Below are 18,858 nucleotides of genomic sequence, written 5' to 3' on the forward strand. Positions count from 1 at the left end.
CCTGGTGTGGGTGGTGGCTGCTGCCCTCCCTGCTGGCATTAGGAGCGGTGGTGGGAGATGGAGGATTTCTACGAAGGGTGTGTTACTTCCAGGAAGAGACCCAAGGACAGAGATTAGGAGAGTGGAATTGGGGTGCCCTAATGGGGACACAGCAGCTCTAAGTTTTGTAAGGAACACTGGGCGTGGGACCCAGGACACATAACAGATGATGCGAAGTGCTTCCTCTCTGAAGTTTCTGATCCATTATATTCCTATTACTTCCCCACATAAATTTTTATGGGAACATTTATATTGCCCAAAAAACTTTCAAAGAGTACTCAAAGGACAGTAAGTCTCAGCCCCAATCTCATTGCCAGGACCGACCTCGGCCGCCGCCCGGTGAACCTCTCTAGGAACGATGCCGAGTCCCACAGGCCGGACGCTGAAGGTCATGACCGCACTCCACGCCCAGCGACCCCCGTCACGGCTTCGAGTGGTGCAGGGCATCACCATGAAATCCCACTTATTCAGCCTGTACTTCTGCATGATTTGGCTGGTACAAAGAAGCCTGCCATGACCCATCCTTTCATCAAGCCACCCACACGTTCTTTTCATGAGGCCCTTAACGCCTCAGGACAGCTTTTAGAAAGAAGACTCCTTACCGTTCCCCACTACGCTTGCTCCTGAACGGCCTCCCCTCCCTGCCCACCCACGACAGGCTGAGGTCGAGGCGGCACCTGCTTCCCTCGAGCTTTCACCCTGCTCCCCACTCCACTCCCACCCCACCAGACCTGCAGAATCCCCTTCTGTCCTTCTCCTCACACCCCACACTCTAATTCCAAGGCCTGCTACTCTCATTCTACTTCAGATGACTTAGTCCCTTGAAGTTTGTAGTTTCTATGTGACGAGACCTTCATGGGAACTGTACTACTCAGCCAAAAGGGGCGCTGATGCAAAGTACCAGAACTCTGTTGGCTTTTATTAAGGGTATTTATTTGGGGTAAAGGCTTAGAGTTACAAGACACTGGAGTCCAACTCAAGGTACCGTGGTAACATAAGAGTTACTTCTTCATCAAATGTCTGTTGCCACGTGTTGAAACAAGAAGGCAGGCGATGTTGGCAAGGGCTCAGCCTTCTCTTCCTTTTAAGGCTCCGTGGGCCCAGCTTCTTCCCATCTCAGCTGCAGGCTGGAGGGCTCATTTCTTGCCAGGCTCAGCTGCTCTGGTCTCTTCACAAGGTCAACTGTAGATTATCAGACAAATGGCTCCTCTCTTCCTGGGGCCACAGGATCATAGTTCATTCCTTTTCCATGTCTATGGAGCTCTTTCATATCTGCTGCTTCTGTCCTCTTGATAGAGTGCCCCATTTATACAGCCCACAAAAGGGGGCGGGGACTCAAAACGAGTCACCCTAATGATGTGGTCAAATCAAAGCCCTAATCTTGAGTCAATCAAGCAAACATGAAGCCTTTGAATTTAAATCAAAGGGTATGCCAAGAGGAACAGACCAGTTTACCAATATATCTTTTTGGAATTCATAAATGATACCAAACTGCCACAGGAACCTACTGTTCACGCCTGGGCAGCCTGCCCGCTTGGCTGGAATGCATGTGGTTAATGGCTGCTGCCGCGTCGTCCCCTCCACGGGGAGCCCTGCAGGCTGGTCCACTGGTGGAAGTCTTTTCCGCAAGGCATTTTCCCTACGGGCTGCACAAACAATGAGTTCTGAATTCTTCCACATCCATGAATGTCTGGGTGGATTTTACTTTGGTTGCACAGGGGATTCCTCGCTGGACTACTGAAACAATTCTTCTGTCTTCTAGCTTCCAGTAACCAAGATTAAAAGTTGAATACTCTACTAATAACTTTTCCATTATAACTTGCTCTTTCATCTGGAAGCTTAAAAAGTTTCTTTTCTCTAGACTCTCAAGTTTAATTCTTATTAATTTTATATTAATTTTATATTAACAGGATATACCTAGCTGGGCCTTTTCTCAATCTTGCTGACTCTGGAGTGTCTTGTCATCCATGTCACCTCGCCTCCTCTGTCCCTGGAAGGCCCACGTGCTCTTGTTTCAGGACAGCCTGGAGCCTTCTCTCTAGCCTCCTACTCATCTTCCTCATAATTTTTTTCTATTTATATTTTAGTTTTATAATCTACTATGGCATTACTCTTTTAAATACACAAATTATCCTAAATTTGGCTAGTATGTGACTTTCAATGCATTCAAACAAATACTTCAGTTTTTGGATTTTAAGGTATTTCAACACAGAAGTTAAGACAGAAGGAAATTGTGCCTTTGCGCGTCAGAACAGGAAGAGCGTGAGCTTTCTGTCAGAGGCCTCGGCCCCAGCAGCCACAGGCCTGGAGGTCACCTGAGCTCTCTGGACCTGTCTTGTCCCCGTTTCCTTCGCTGCCCACGGCTGTCACAGACACCAGACTCTGAAAGCCTGCCTGGCACGACAGGCCCAGACACACGCTTCACCCAGGGGGAACACTCAATCCTCAAGTGCAAGATGACGCACATTTTCAAAAGTTCACTCTGCGAAAGGAACGGACTGACAAATGCTGATCCCTTGGGAGGATATCCTTTATTCGATAAAATTTCCAAAAGCAGCAGCAGCGACCTTTACACAGCTTGTTTACAACAATCGAAATCCCTCTGCACAGCACCTCGTCAGGCGCAGATGCACCACTCAGCGCTAGTGATGGTGCTGTTTGAACTGGAGTCCACAGTAACCGCACGTCCCCGTCTTGGTTTCTTTGTCCTGAAAACGGTCAAAAGGAGAGATGTCATGTTTCCACAGTGCACTTCAAATCTAAACACATCCAGACATCAGACACTGCGCCTACGTGCAGAATCAAACACCGCGCTCTACACAAGCTGTAAAGACACAAGGTCACCAGGCAACTTCAGACTGCAACTGCGTCAAAGAGCTCTGGCCAGCCTGGCACCCGGGGGCCGTGGGCAGGGACCCAGATGCCACCCACACCAGCTGCTGCTCGTAGCAAGCAGGCATCACTGCGCCACCTCCAAAGCCACGTCCCACCCAGGGGCTGCGATCCCTTGGCTACTCTGCAGGCCTGGGGCCACGGCTGCAACTTGAGGACAAACCTGACCCAACTGGGGCAGGTGTCGGGTGAGTGGGGGGCTGTGACAGCTCGCCCAGGCTCGGCCCAACAGCCCTGGTCCAAGAGTGTCCACACCTGGACAAGAGGACAGGGGGCAGGGGTCCCGCAGCAGGAGGTCAATCATGCGCGAACGTCACGCTGCCCCTTCGCACGGCATGCACCCATGCTACACAATGGCTTCCGCTGGAGAGGATGCCCATCTTCCAACGAGCAGCCTGCCCCCCGCCAAGTGCTCCACGACGAGCTCCCCCTCCTCTCCCTACGGACGCTCTTCGCGTCCACGCCGCGGCTTTCTCCAGCCTGGGCCCGTGTTCACCATGTAAAGGGGCGAAGAGCCAGCGTGAGGACGGTTCAGGGACACATTGGAGAGGGGGAAGGCGGCGTGGCGGTAATGCCAGCCCTACGCGGGCGGCACCTCTCAATTTAAGACGCGCTTCCAGCCACGCCACCTGTCAAGTCCCGCAGAATGGTTTTGTGGGCAAGACAGAGTGGGTGGGCGGTGGTCCAAGGGAACAGTGCACGGCTACCTGGAGGCAGGTACACAAGGAAAGAACCAGGTGAGCCCTGTCGACGGAGGGCTGGGGGGGTTTGCTCACCAAGTTGATGTACACTCTGGGGTGGCCGAGCGCCCCCCCCCCACCATCACACGATATCACACGACTTCCTACTTCACTCACGGGCTGCTCTGCTATCATATCAATGGCGAAGCTTTCATTTACCTGGAATTAAAAGAAAAGAAACACATGTACGCACAAGCACAAAAAAGTCACCATTTAGTAGGATGTAAGTCAACTACCCTCCCAAGCAAGCGCCCGTGCTGTTAGGACAGACGTACTCCGCACAGCTCAGGCTAAACAGCATCACTGTGGACTGCCGAGGCTTGGGAACACACACAACAGTTATCTGGGCAGAACTCCAAACCAAGAAGCACTGCAAGAATTACAGTGCACCAAGGCTCCCCAGACGCCCTTCCCTGGACCCACCCGCCGGTTCTCTGCTGGGTCCTCGAGCCTCTCCTTGCCCTTCCTCCTCCACACACTTGTGCTAAGGGAACCCTGAGCCAGTGGCTGCCCCCCCTTCACAAGCGTCTCAGCTCCAAGAACCTCAACGCAGCTGTGGACTCCATTGCATACAACCCTGACATCGAAACTTCACCTGAGCACCACCATACGCCCATGCCACCCTGACTTTTGCCTCCAGGACAGAATCTGGTCTTCAGCTGGCCCACGTCCACGGTCGCCGTCTCTTTGAAAGACACCGCCCTGCCCCTCCCCTTCGTCTGCTCGCTCCTGCACAGCTGGAGCCAGCCGGGCCCTCTCAGGCTGCCCACCGCCCTCCTGGGGAGGTTCACTCTGGTCACCTGGTCACCCCCACGGAGCCACTGTTCATTCACTATTCTCCTTCCAGCAATTAATGAGCCATCTGTGGGCCAGACACTTGAAGCCACGGCGGGCCCTGCTCCTCAAAGTGTCCCCGGGAAGGGCATCCATAGACCACGCCATGAGCCAACCGCTGCCATGGGAGGCACAAGCATGGCCTCCCCAGCCCAGCACCACGGACCGCTCGGCTGGCAGGCACGGCTGTGCGCAGCCTCTGGGCACCACGTGTCCTCAGCCCTCACAGGGGAGAGAGCTGGAAATACACGTGTGCATGTGTGTAACACGCACATGCACCCATAGGCGAGCACATATGCCCACAGACACACTTTCCAAGCCACGCATCCTTGAGGACAGCCCCTACTCCAACCCGCGGGCTTCCTCTGCCCCCACCTCCCCACGCGGGCACCGCGGCTCTTGGGACGTCGGGCCAGTCACTCGCTGGCTCCACCTGCAGAAGTGCTTCACCAGCACCACTGCGGAGAAGCAACGCTGACCAGCCTCGGGCCTGCTGCTCTCCTGCCGCCCCCAGGGCCGAGGGGCACAGCCGGAGGGCCTGCTGTACCGCACGTGGGCCAGGCGCGCTGCACTCGTCTGCTGCGTGCCTGCTGATTTCAACACTAGCCGATGTCCAGATGCCAAAGCTAAGCAAGAAGGAACTCTCCAGAAGCCCCCACGGCTCTTCCCCCTGATCCACCCAGCCCTCGCAGGTAGCCAGCTCCACAGCTCCACGGCTGTCCTGTCTCCACCAGTGAAGGTGGGCAGGGGTATTTTATACACAGCACACACATAACGTACTGCTTTTTTCTCAATTCCCTGGACTTCTTACACAAAAGGCAGCACACTGTTGGTGCTTTTTATCCAGGTACTAGTACTCCTTGGAAGTCATCCCATCAGCTGAGAGCACGTGTGTGTGTCCTTTCCACAGGTGCTCAGTCCCCACTGAGCGTACACCGTCTGCTCCAGCAGCCTCTAAGCTTGGGCATGACACATGTCCAATATTCTTCAGGTACAGATAATCTTTCTCATGCATACAAGCACTTGTGTAGGACAGGAAGTGTACCTCCAGGGTAAATTCCGAGGGGCGACCTGGACCGGCAAAGGGCAAGCGCCCGAGGCATCGTCAGGCACTAACATGCCCCTGGCCGCCGCGCTCCGCGTCCACGGGCAGGCCCAGCTGCCTGTCGCCCCCTGGCCTTGGCTCTGCTCTACAGGGGCAAAGCTGGCCGTCCTTTCCCAGGCCGTCGACCATCAATAGGGCTCTTCCCCATTTGCCTGGAAGATTGTGGGTCTCTTTCCCCTTGAATTTTCAAGTTCTTTTGAGGATTAGAAATCTTAGCCCTTTATCCATGACTTAGGTTGCATGTGACTTTTCAGGTTGTCCCATGACTTTAGTTAAGGTATTTCTGCGTCATACAAGCTTTTAAAGAAACATATAACTAAATAGCCTCATTTTCAATCTTCTCTTAAACGACACCTGGACTTTTGGACATAGGAAGCCTGTCTCAACTCTGAGATACAGGAATTTACTCATGTTTTCATCTAGTACGTAGACAGTTTTTTCTTCCTTTTTTTAAAATGTAGATTTCTGAACCATTTTCGTGTTTATTCTTATATATGTGTATGTGGAATGGATTTAATATTTATCATTTACTAAACTGCTCTTCACTTGCCCCAACCCCATTTATTAAACAGACTGTCTTTGCCTCAATGACTTGAGATACCCGGAACGCACTTGCTCCACGTAACTGGGTCTATTTCTGGACTCTCATGCCCACTCTACCAGCCTGCCTACCGAGGCCTGTGGTTTGCAGTGTCACGGCTAATAGGCCCAGCTTCCCTGCACGCACAACCTTTCCTTTATAATGATTTTCTAGTTATTTTTGCATGTTTCTTTTACCATATGAATTTTAGTAACTAAAGATTTATCTAGCTCTGCAGAAAAAACTCTTCGCTACTTTTATGGGATCACACTAAGCTTACACAATAACTTAGCCAGGCCCAGTACCTTGACGATGCTAAACATCCAACCAAAAGACCAGAATATCTTTCATTTGCTCAAGTCCTACTTTTGTCTTTCAGGAATGCTTCAGTTTCCTTCATACAGGTTTTGAGCATTCCTTGTTCAGTTACTCCTCTAAGTATTCTGACTTTTTTGTTGCTATTTTAAATTGGATTTTCTTACCCACTACATCCTCTACCTGGTTTGAGCCCCTCCTTTCTTTCACATGGCAGGATAAAAAATGGCAGAGCTTTCTCCCTGTGTCTGTCTGTCCATGAGACCCAACAATGGGGGGGACTCAACCTCAATCAAGCAGTTTACAAACATCATCTTTCTCTTTTTGGGATTCATAGAACAATCTCAAACTGCCACACCTCCCAAGTTTTATTACTTCTTTTCCAATGCTTAAGCCTTTGGTTTTTCTTATCTGATGGTACTGGCTGGCACTGCTCCACCACAGTTAAAAGGTCTTACAGGCAGGGGGTATCCTTGCCTTGTTTCTGACCTCTGTGGAAAAGTCTTTATGTCTCATTAAATAAAGTGCTTTTGAGATAGACGCGAAACATGTTATTATGGTAAGGAAATGTCTAGGAATTCCTATTTTCTCAAGGGTATTTTAAATTAAAAATGGATACTGAATTTTGTCAAAGGCCTTTACAGCATTTATGGAATAATCATATGGTTTTTCTCAATAGACTTATTAATCATGTAAGCTGTATTTGATTCCCTATTATAAATCTCATTTAGTCATGGTGCACTATTTTCTTAATGTGGTATTTGTGTGTTCGTTAATATTTTATTTAGCACTTTTGCATCAATATTTGTAAGTAATGTTAATCTTTCTTTTCTTTTTCTGTACATTAGGTTTAAGTGACATTGTTATACTTATGCCATAAAGGAATTTCAAAGTTTTCCTCCATGTTCTATATTCTGAAAAAACTTAGGAAGCATTGAAATTACCCAATTTCTAAAGGTCTGGTAGAATTTTCCTGTGAAACCACCTAAGCCTGTTGATTTTTGAAAGGTCATTCCTTAAGAAGTTTCCATTAATACTTCTTTGGATACTGGCCTGTTTCAGCTCTTCACTTTTAGTTAGATCAATTTTGGTAAATGTATTCACCTACAAAATTATTCATTTCATCTAAATTTTCCAATTTATTTACAAAGGTGTGCAATGGAGTCCTCTATTGTTTCTTATTGTTTCTGTATTTCCCCTTTTGATTATATTAAGTAGCTTAATTATTTCATTAGTTTTTTTTTCACAAAACCAGGATTTTCTGCTAATTGACATATTTTATTCATACATTTCTATGTATGCTTCCTTGCAAGTCTTACAGTTTCTGTTTTATGTAGATGGTTACTGTTATTCGGTGCATAGGTATCCAAAACAGTTACCTATTCATTCTGAAATGTGGCTTTAGAGAGAGGGGGGAGAGCAAGACAGAGAAAAGGAGGGAAGGAAGGAGAAAGGGAGGCAGACAAAGGGAACCCTATAGGTAAAAGAAGAATTAAAAGACCTAACAATTGCAATGTATAGAATTTGGATGCTGAGTCAAACTAAGTTTTTTTACAAAAATGACACAACCAAGAAGCTTAGGCCACCTAGATATTTAAGGAAGTTACGGTAACTTTTGCAGATATAATAATGACATTCTTGTCATGTTAACACCTTTTAGAGGTAGGTACTGATGAATTTTATATTCAATATGTCAAAGATGTGCTTCAGAACTACCTGGGGTGATTAAGGAATGCGGGGTGGGGTCTGGTAGAAATGAAACAAGATTGGTCATCTTGATAACTGTTGAAACAGAGTAACCCTGTGCATGGGGAAGGAGGTATTATACTATTACCTCTGTTTAATAATTTCCTTTCACAAAAAAAGGAAATCAAACAATCCTTGCTTGGCAAATAATTCATCTTATGATGCAGAAAACTTGGGAAAGTGGGTGCGAGATAAGCCTCAGCTGTCTCTGACTCAGTAACAGGCTGGTCACGTGGAGCTATCCTTGGTAACCAAGGCGCTCCTTGTAACCAAGTGAATACCAAGGAGACAGAGCGTGTGCGACGTTGAGGCTAGCATGTCACCTCGGCCAGGTAAGGCGCTCACTGTCTGGTCAAGCAAGCACCAGGCTAACGGTAATACAAGGGCACTTCACAGACTTCAGTCATCACTGAGTCAATGGCGCAGACCTGCCTGGTTACACTTACAATCAACTAAGGAGATTTCAGTCAGCAGTGAGTGACACCCCGTCCACTCAGCTGAAGGCCTTAAAAGCAGAAGTGAGTTTAGCACTCAGAGACTTCCCATGTCCGCTTCAGAGAGCCAGGGTCTCCTGGGAACTCATCAAGGACTTTCATGAGAGCCCCTGGCCTGCAGCCTGCCCTGCAGAATTTGGCCTTGCATCTCCACGGCTGCGTGAGACAATTTTATAAAATTTCCTGCTGTTTGCAGAGCTCTCCTGTTGGTTGTTTCCCTAGAGAGCACTGACTAATACGGCGTGTGACACTGGCAAGACTGCGCAGAACGCGGACCTGGAGCTTCCTGATGTGTAAAATGAAGGACTGAGCCCGGTGACCCCCAGCGTGCGACAAGGCCTCTGTACAGACCCCAGGCGGGATTTCTCTGCAGGGACTGGCGGCCGCCCCTACTCCGAGGGGCTGCTCCTCCCCTACTCCGAGCGTGAACGGCTCTCTGAAGAAAAGCTGGCGGCCTGTGCCTTCTTCAATTAACCTCGTCCTTCTGAATCCACCTCCCGGCAATCTCAGCGGCCTTCCAGCCCTTGCGTGGCCACAGCAGCACTGGTTCTGTATTCACAGACCATGTCTGTGGTCATCCCGCCCACACCCTTCACCTGCTGCAGGGACAGCAGAAGGACCACAGGCAAAGGAGTCGTTTCCAGGGCCAAGGACAGTGTGACTCGAACCCAGAACAAGGCACACAAGGGACGTGCCATTCGACGCTTCACAGAAATCCTTCAGGGCAATCGCAAGTTTACAGAAAGAGATGGCTTAATGCAGGCCAGCAGGGAGGGCTGCAGATCTAGGAACCGGATGGGATCGACTCCGCAGGTGTTCCTAGCATGCTGTCTGTAATGACAGGTGAGAACCGCTGCACCTGGGAGACCACTGCCATGCTGGCCTCCAGCCTGCACCCGGAGCCTCACCTCCCTGTACAGAAGGAGGTGTACAGGAGGTGTCCTCCTGTAGGAAGGAGACGGGGACGAAGGGCAGGCACAGATAAATCTCTACCCCCAAAAGAGGGGGGAAGAGGGATAATTTAATTTTTAACAAAATCTTGAAAATACGTTAGAAAAGCATGATCAGCCTATTGTTCCAAAGCCAAGGAACTCTGTGCAGAAGATGCCCATCCAGCGCTCTGCGTCCTTCCCCCGCGTGCGTCCAGAGATGCTTTAGGGGCCACAAACAGCAGAGAAAACGCTCACCGCCTCGCGCCCACACCCGATGCCCCGAATTCACAGAAATGCGTACAAAGAAAAGATCATTATTTTTAAAATGCTTTGTTGTAGATTCACTTTGTTCAGCTTTTCCTTAAAGTTCCACTTCTAGACACACAGAAGGAAGTGACTGAAGGACAGAGCTCCGTGAGAACAAAGGAGCAGCGCCGTGTGGCCTCACCGGCATGGTTTCACCTGCTCCTCCGAGGGCGGCTGAGGGCGGCTGAGTGGTGCCGCTCACCTCGGCGGCAAACAAAGGAACTAGTCACACAATGAAGCCTCACGGCTTAAATGATATGACGTGACGAAGTGACAGACGCTACAGAAGTGACACTGCCACCGGGGCCGCACTAACGGTCGCGCAGGCCCCGTCACGGCCGAGAGGAGCCCCGGGCACCGCCTCGCGGAAAGGAGCCTGACACCTTGACACGCGTGACTGACGCGGCACGGCGCTCCCGTCAGGCTGGGCGCGGCCCGCGACCTCCACCATCGGTGGCGGCTGCTGAACTGAGCCCTCGGGAAGCACAGGGCCGGGCAGCAGACACCTGCCGCCCCGAAACCCAGGCCCAGCCCCAGCCCGCGGGGCCCCCTGCGCTCGGCCCGCTGCTTCGCCTGGGAAAGGTGTAGACAGGAGAGGAAGCAGGGCTGGACCCCAGGAGGAGACAGCGGGCAGCGCCGGGGCTCAGAGTGCGCTTCGAGCAGCCGTAAACCACGTCTCGGCGCACAGCACGCCACACGGTGGTCCAACCACGGCAAACACAGGAAATACCAAGTCTCTTTCCATTTACCTCGAGCTTAAAATTCATTTCAGCAGGCGAGTCTTGTATATTTTCTATCCCCCCACCGCTGCAAGATGGCTCCCCGTCTGCCTGCTCGTCTTTAGGAGGCAACAGGAACCGAACCCAGGACCTCCCATGTGGAAGCAGGCGCCCAACCGCTTGAGCACATCTGTCCCTGCTCCTATCATTTTATAGCTCATGTGTTTTGGGGCATGCCAGTTCCTAAGGAAAGCCTTAGGAACTGCTTCCCTTATGTTATACGTAGTGACACTGTACATAATTGCAGGAAAATATCTATTTTTAACTATAACATTTTTCACTCATAAGTATTTCAGTTTCTCATTCTGTATGTATTTCTTAAAACACATGATACAAGGGGCAACTGAAAACGAATGCCAAATTTGGTGCACATGTGTTATCTAACTCAAGGTAACAGAATCACATGGCAAAACATACGCCACTCGTAGTGCTTCACAATATGCACTTTTATTTAGCCAGCATGTATTACAGTAGCCTATTCTGAAGCCTCATTCACTATTGGTAAATGTTCTGGTATGCACTGTTTATAGTGAAGTGTTAAGACATCACATCTTATTCATTTTAACACATCTGCATATTTTCCTTATTTAATTACAGAAGGTTAACTTAGTTTTTGAAATTCATAGGCAAATACAATTCTTCCATTTGGTACTGTGGTTTGTTGCCTACCTAGTTGAATATATAATATCACCTTATTCTAGGCTGTCCACATACTTATTTACTTACGTGTGTATTTTAAGTCAAGCGCTCACTGTGTACAGGAATTTGTATTTTGGAGGTACATGTATTGTTTGTAGAAAAATTCTTCTTCTACAAAGAAAAACTAGAAAATACTTTACTACAAAATGCCCCTAGAAGTCTTGTTTATTTAAAAAACAAAAACAAAAAAAAACCTGTAATTTTAAGACTTGTATGCATGGAAGTAATTAAGGTACATCATTATTGTAGTTTAAAAGTTGTACATAAGACACATTTTGTTTTTACTGTATGTTTTTACTGAATGATCTAATTCCTGTTCCAAGGCAAGCATGAATAAAATTAGGTTAAATGTCAAACTGAGGTTAAATACTTTAAAGCTAAAACATAAAAGTCTATGAAATAATGGCAAAACCAGTTCAAAACGTAAGTAATAACTCAGTAAAATAGTCAACGTACTATAAAATATCAACCTCATTAATAGAAATTTATACCTTTAAACGAAACTAAAAGCCCTCGTTCCATTGTTGAGAATATCAAGTAACTTTTACATAAATACTGACAATTACACTTAGACATATTTATGTATATGTATATATATGTACACATACTATCTGTTCAATTTTTAAAACTGTAAAAACTGAAGCTTCCATCCAAATCACTGTTTAAACTGAGGAGAAGAGCCCCACGGCTGCCACTGAGCGGCCGCACAGCCATGTACCGGCGCTGCGGGCGCTGAGGTCACGGATCCATCTGTGGTGCCAGGAGAGAAAGTACCAGAGACCCAGGGACACAGGAGAGGCGAGCGAGCAGCCCCGGAGCCACCACCGCCGACCCCGCGGCTCATCGCCCGGGCCCCTCGACCCTTGAACGCAGAGGCTGATGATTCTTATTTTAAATATGAACCTCTGGGTGCTGAAGGGTCAATACATCTTTCTCTTATAACCACTGTTCCTGATGGTCCAGGCCCTTCTATAGACAGCAAAGACCCAAGATTCCTATTAACCAACAACTTATTCTACAGCCAAGGGCCTCGCCCCGCTCAGGACACCAGGCCACACAGAGCGCCCTGTGGAAAGAGCTCGGGTGGGGAGGCAAGGGCAGAGTGCACGTGCAGCGCCGACTCGCTGGAGGCGCCCGGCTGCTTTTCAAGAAGACAACCGGACAGGCCAGTAGAGGCCTCTCTTAAACCCTTCAAACGTCAGCGTGAAGATGGTTCTCCAAAGTTGAACGCAGAATTCTGCTGACTGCGTTCCCCTGCCTGGATTCCCAGCCAGACCGTCAGAATACAAGGCTAGAGCAGAGGGTGGCACCTGCGGCACAGCCCTCTCGGCCCCGGGCCAGGGGAATGGGGGGCTCTGCCTGCTCCCCGACCCTGAGCCCTGCCTAGCACACCTGCTCCCTAACGTGGAGACACCGTTCCTGACTCCTGCGCCGGCCGCCCCCACCCGGACCTCCCACCGGCAACCTCCTCAGGCTCCAGAGGCAGCCAGGCTAGCACTGGCGGTGGGGACCCTCCTCCAAGGTCTGGGGATGCGGCCCCTCCGCCTCCCTGGCTGTGGCGGAGGCTGCTCCTGGCAGATTTTAAGCCTGGGTTGCCTTGGCGCTCCCCTCTGGCTCTCTGCCCTCTGCTTGGCCTCTGCATGGGCGTGCAACTGGGGCCAGTGCAGTTCAGATGTGGCCACACTCGTGGGCCGGTATGAAGCAGTCGCTGTGGGCTGAGAGCTACTGGAGGTCTGCCCTGCCCCCACCTGGCTGGGGCTTGACAGAGGCCACCGCCACACACCGTCCTGCTTTAGAGTCTGCAGAGCCTCGACAAGCAGCTCAGGGCACAGGCTCAGGTGGGACAACCGTGAGCCACTCACTGCTCAGTGGTGCCTAGAACACAGGGACACGGGGCTGCCTGTCTCCCAGGAGTAAGGACAGGAAACGTGGGGGCGCCTGGGACCCCTTGGCCCCCACTGTGTGCCCAGCCGTCCCTTCTCAGCTCAGCACCACCCACGGCTCATAACTCCGCCAGCCAAGCATGGGCGCACCCTTCTCAGATGACAAATCTCACTTAAACGCAACAAGCCCAAAGCAAAGGGTGACAACAGCACCACCACGAGACTTCTCTCCTAAAATGCGTGGCGGCTTATACCGTAACGTTGCCACCAAAGAACAGAGAGGGGCCTGGGCCATCCGGGCGCGGCCTGCACGCACCAGGCTTCCAGGAGGACGGGCAGCATCTGCTTCCCATGTGAGCCGCCCAAGGGCAGCCTGCTGCCGAGTCTGTGCCCTCCCCAGCTCCCTCAGGTGTCCCTCAGGTGCTCCCTGGGTGCCGCCAACCCCGGGACCACACTGGCCTGCAGCCCCAGGCCCTTCCTTTAGGGGTGCAGGTGTAGTGGCACAGGAGCAGTCGTCTCTCGGGGAGTCCCCGACTACACCTGCGGCCTGCTGAGTCCCTCGCAGGGTGGGCACAGGGCAGCAGCTGCACAGACACGCCTGTCTTCCCTGTAGAGGCTGGCTGAACTAGCTGGACTCTGCTGGCCTTAGTCTGCAGACTAAGCGCAGACTGAGTTTATTTCTTAAAATTCCGTTCAGCTCTACCCGATGAACAAATGAAAGCCGGGCATGATGCCAACATGTTGTCACCAATGCGCTGCTCACCTCTACAAATCAGTTGCTCGGAACACTAGGAAGGAAGGGCTGGGACGGCGGAGCTGCACGTGAGCATCTGCCATCACCACCAGAACCAGAGTCAGGCTCACGGGCCTGGGAAAGATGGCACTGTTAGCACTGCCCTACTCACCTGTAGTGGCCTTCTCTCTATTTGTGCTTCTTTTGTTCCTCATTAATCTCTGTTATACCAGTCAAAAACCAGAAGCCACACCAAGAATTTTAGGCAGAGAAGAGGCTGCAACAGGGACCCAGGTGCTTGGGAAATCACTAGAAAGGAGTTGGGGGCCAGGCCACCAGGAGTGGCTCCCTGAGGCTCAGGGCTGGCCCAAGCCTGTCCTGGAACTGCTCAGGTCAAGGCCCCTGCACTGGAACCACACCCCTGGACTCCCAGCGCCATCTCCTCCACCAGCACCGCCGCCCCGACACCCACAAAGCTGGAGCCTCGGCAACAACTGCCTCTACTGCTCAGGACACCTGAGAAGGGACACCACACCAGTGTGGAGAAAACGTTCACATTGTCCAGGTCACGCTGCCAAAAGAAACAGACAAAAGGGCCTGTGTGCCCCTCTGAAAATCAACCTGCCTTCCGAACGGCATGTGAACATGCCTCCTGGAAGAATTCAGTTTTCATGAGAACGCACAGGACAGTCTGCACACCAAAAAACTGTCTGTTTCCAAATGTCATTAGCACCTAGTTGTAAAACAAAAAGTATACTCTAAAATGTGACTGAGTGTAATTTTTGAAAAGTCAATACAATGTACTTTAATCTGAAGGTATCAGGACTATAAGAGACATAGATGGAGAAGAGATCATTCTCATTTACAGTTAAACTCCACAACTACACTTACAAGACATTATATTACATATTTCAGGAAAAAGCAAGTAAAAAAACACACATGCTTAATATTCTGAAGGTATGTAGAATTCTGAAGATTCTAAGATGCTCACAATTTGGGGAAACTTTCTTTAAATATATATTTATTTTTATTTCTTATTAGCTAAATAAAGATTTTATGAAACCTTACTTCTATCAGTAAACACAAACTCACCTCTTTCTGACGACTTACAAATCGGACTTTCCTATAGTCTTTATCGTCATAAACCTGAATAAAGAAAAAAGAAAGAGACCACCTGTGATTTTCAGAGTGACTCTGAGAAGTCACTTAATATTAATCTAAAATATTATGGAAAGCTTTTTTCCCTCCCCCCAACATTATCTCATCGATCATCAGTCACACAAATGAGGGGCAAAATAAAGTTCTGCAATCAGGAACACTTCTCAACAGTGTGCAATAATCTGTATTGGAAGAAAGCAAGTCCGGGGTAGCCCTGGGAAGAAATCTGAAGAAAGTGGGGTGGCAGAGAAATTCAGGTAGAGGAGAACCACCCCCAAACTTCTTCTGCATAGGGCCAGAGAGCTTTATTTCCCCTCCAAATCTACTAGGTGAAATTCTAGTAACACAAGTACCTACTTTCTCATCTTTGGGTTTACAATTTGGATAACACAGTTTTTGTGTTTTAGACTACAAGAGACCCTCAAGTTAATGAAATTTATTAAAATTCTATGAACATTTTAAACCTTTGATCTAAAAAAGCAATGAATAGGTAGTTCCAGTCTCCAAAGGGGACGCTATTCCACAGTAATCGAGTTACCCACAGGACAATTCTCCTTTTAGAGTTCGCAGAACCCTTGAAGGTGAGACTCCAATAATTGCACAAACACCAATAACATCTTAATACATTATCTATGAGTGCAGCTTTTCTGCTCTTTGTCAAAGGCTGTGTGTGTCGTTGGAGTGTTCGTGTGTCTGTGTGTTAACAGGAAGTCAACTCAATCACTGTAAAGTCTGAACAGGGAGAGAAACACAAGGAAAAGCCCACCTTCCCCCAAACACTCTCTAACGCGGCCGCGAAGGATTTTTCAAGAACCGACCCAAGAGGGATGGTCGGCCTGGCGGGCGGAAAAGGTCAGAACCGGAGGGCGGGAGGGGTCGCCGGGTGGAGAGGGGGTGGACCGGCGGCCGCCAGGAGGGAGGGGAGAGGAGGAGAGGGGGCGAGGGGTGAGGGGGCGAGGGGGCGAGGGGCCGCCGGGCCCCGGCATCTCGGCGGACCGAGCCCGGAGCCGCCCACGACGAGCCGAGGAACCCTGAAGGCGCCGGGCGCCCCAAGGTGTAGAGTCGTTCTCCGCCCACTCCCCGCGGCCGTTACCTGGCCGGTGTGCGTGACCTTCTCCCCAGTCGGTGAAGTCCGCACCCCGAAACACCTGACGCCCCGGGGCAGGCTCAGCACGGCCGCGCGGCTCCGGCCGAGCAGCCGGCGGAAGGTCACCGCCGCCGCCATCTTGCGCAGCCGACCCTTGACCCGGCGCCGACGCGGGGCTGACGCATGCGCAGTGCCTCCGACCCGATACTTATTTCACCTTGCGGGACGAGGGACGGGGCGTGGGTGCGTCTGCGCGCCAGCTGGCGAGGCTTGGTAGCTGGCGGGTGCCCGGTGGTACCTGCTGGGGGAAGGGGCGGAGGTAGAGGTGGGGGCTGGAGATCCACTGTTTGTTTTATCTTGATAAATTGAAGAGGTGTAAGTACCAAATGGTTTTATTTGGCAAAGACGTTTCTCTAAAACTGCAAGTGCATCCACACCGCTGGTGGTCCAGCCGTTGTGGAGAGGGCTCAGGTGGGCTGGGGCGGCGGTGAGCCAGCCTTTTGGGGTTTCTACAACAAAGCCCATTTAATAAAGCCTCCGATTGCTTTTGTCCGACACGCAAATACAGCCCCTGAAAAAGCCCATAAAACCCAGCAGGCGCGGGGATAAGGCCCGGTTGTACACCTGGCAGGTGACCGCGCACTTGGGGCGGCTCTGTCCTCCGTAAACTGCTGCAACCTTCCTCGTGCACCCATGGGAGAGTTAAACTAATACAGGGCCCGTCCCGAGAAGGCGCGGCCAGCCGTGCCGAGGTCGCTCGGCGCTGGACCCCAGGCCGCGCCCGCCGCGCACCTGGGCACCCGCACCTGGGCACAGGAGCGCACACAAAATCCTCTCGAACATGGGGCTGACCCCTGCCTCAAGCGCCGCCAGTGGGGGCCCTCGTCCCACCTGTGTCCTCGGCCTCGCACAAGTCCCGGGCAGTCGAGTTAACAAAGGCATGTGATTTTGTCTAGAATTTTTTGAAGTTGGCGTTTGCCCAAGTTTACAAGTTCTAATGGGTTGTGAGCTCTTTTTCATCTCAAATATCCACTTTTATGCCCATGCCTGCACGTTTTCCTGAAAGCGCCCCCAAAAACCAGCGCGCCAGTGGCCGTAAGGCAGGGGTCGGGCACCCAGACAGCAGCTCTCGAGGGACAGACGCCCCCGGCCTCCAGCGCCCTGGGACGGACGGGAGGGGCCCCGCCACGTGACCCGCGGCCATCTTTCTTTCTGGCGGCAGCTGCGGGCGGCGTCAACACTCTACGGCGCAGGCGTAGGGAGAAGGCACGCTCCCCGCCGGGCCCGTGCGTCTTCTTCCCAGGTCAGGGGTCCTGCTGCCCTCGTGGGTCTGGGGTTGCGGGGACCGGGGAGTGGGGCGGTGTCGGCCCTCCCCCCCCCAGCGTCCCGCCCGGTCAGGGCTGCGGGAGTGCACTTCCGGCCGGCCCTGGGCGCGTGGGCCTCAGTTTCCCCGCTCCTCGGCTGCCGTCGGAGCTGTTTGCGGCCTCGTGGGGGCCCAGGGCGGACGTGGGTTGCCCGTGGAGCCCCCTCCCCAGGCGCGAGCTGCCTCACGGTGGAGACGGCGCGGCAGCCCCAGCGCAGCCCTGCCCGCTTTCTGTTTCCTTAACCCTGCGCGCGTCAGCCTGGCGGGACGCGGAGCCGCCCTTGGGAGGCCTGGGTTCCCGAGCAGGGGCGTCTGGTGGCCCCGCGGCGCTGGGTGGAAACACGGTTTGTTCCACCGCCCGCTGGCCCTGGACTGGCGTTGGGGAAACGTGGACTCAGCTCCTGCCTTTCTCTGGAAGGGCCACAGCATGTCCTTCAACCCCCCTTGAGCTGGTTTAATTACTTATGAGGGACGTGGCCTCAGTTGAAGGTCCCCTCCAGCGGGCAGGTCTTTTTTAAACGTCGTAGAGATTTTACTCTTCACTTGTGCTAAGTACAGGAAACCAGTTTTTTCCAATTCTCAAATCAAATGCCCTCTAATTCTCAGCTGGGTCGTCTGCAGTTTTGAAATTCAAGGGGAGAAGTGCTGCTGCTGGTCCTGTGTCCCCAAGCCTAGTGCAACAGAGAAGTGAAGTTCTAAATAGCAGGTGGAAGTGCAAGGAAAGTTGTAACAGCCTCTTTTCTTTACCCAGTGGGCTGGGCCGACATGGCAGCTCTTTTCGTAAGGAAAGTGGCATCCTCCCTCGCGAGCCCGCTCCTGCACCTGCGACCTGGCGCCCTGAACCCCTGCGCGCTCTCCACATTCCTGCCGGGACTTCTCCGAAAGGCAGGCTTGGTGGGCACGAATCTCCCGGCGCCTGGCGCAGCCGTGGACTCCCATCTCTCAGGCCGCCTCCTACCAAGTCTGCAGCCTGCTGTGGGGTTCAAGACAAAAGGCGTCATCAAGAAGCGCTGCAAGGACTGCTACCTGGTGAAGCGGCGGGGGCGGTGGTTCATCTACTGTAAGACCAACCCCAGGCACAAGCAAAGGCAGATGTAGGTCCGTGACTTGGAAACAGTGTGCCTGCTGGTGTGATTTCCTGGGGAAAATGCTTTTGCTTTATCAAAAGGAAAA

The 18,858-nt window shown here is 51.6% G+C and overlaps 1 protein-coding gene across 1 annotated transcript; it reads right to left on the reverse strand.

Moving 5' to 3' along the window:
* Nucleotides 1-2,551: 2,551 nt before the first annotated feature.
* NDUFS6 (NADH:ubiquinone oxidoreductase subunit S6) lies at nucleotides 2,552-16,493 on the reverse strand. The gene is made up of 4 exons (XM_004460187.4): nucleotides 16,329-16,493; nucleotides 15,170-15,223; nucleotides 3,708-3,830; nucleotides 2,552-2,747 (listed from the first exon to the last, which is right to left on the reverse strand). Exons 1-4 carry the CDS (start codon nucleotides 16,458-16,460, stop codon nucleotides 2,682-2,684), a joined length of 375 nt encoding a protein of 124 aa, XP_004460244.1. The 5' UTR covers nucleotides 16,461-16,493; the 3' UTR covers nucleotides 2,552-2,681.
* Between the last annotated feature and the right edge of the window lie 2,365 nt (nucleotides 16,494-18,858).

The sequence above is a fragment of the Dasypus novemcinctus genome, unplaced genomic scaffold (assembly GCF_030445035.2).
Source record: "Dasypus novemcinctus isolate mDasNov1 unplaced genomic scaffold, mDasNov1.1.hap2 scaffold_176, whole genome shotgun sequence".
Classification (NCBI taxonomy): domain Eukaryota; kingdom Metazoa; phylum Chordata; class Mammalia; order Cingulata; family Dasypodidae; genus Dasypus; species Dasypus novemcinctus.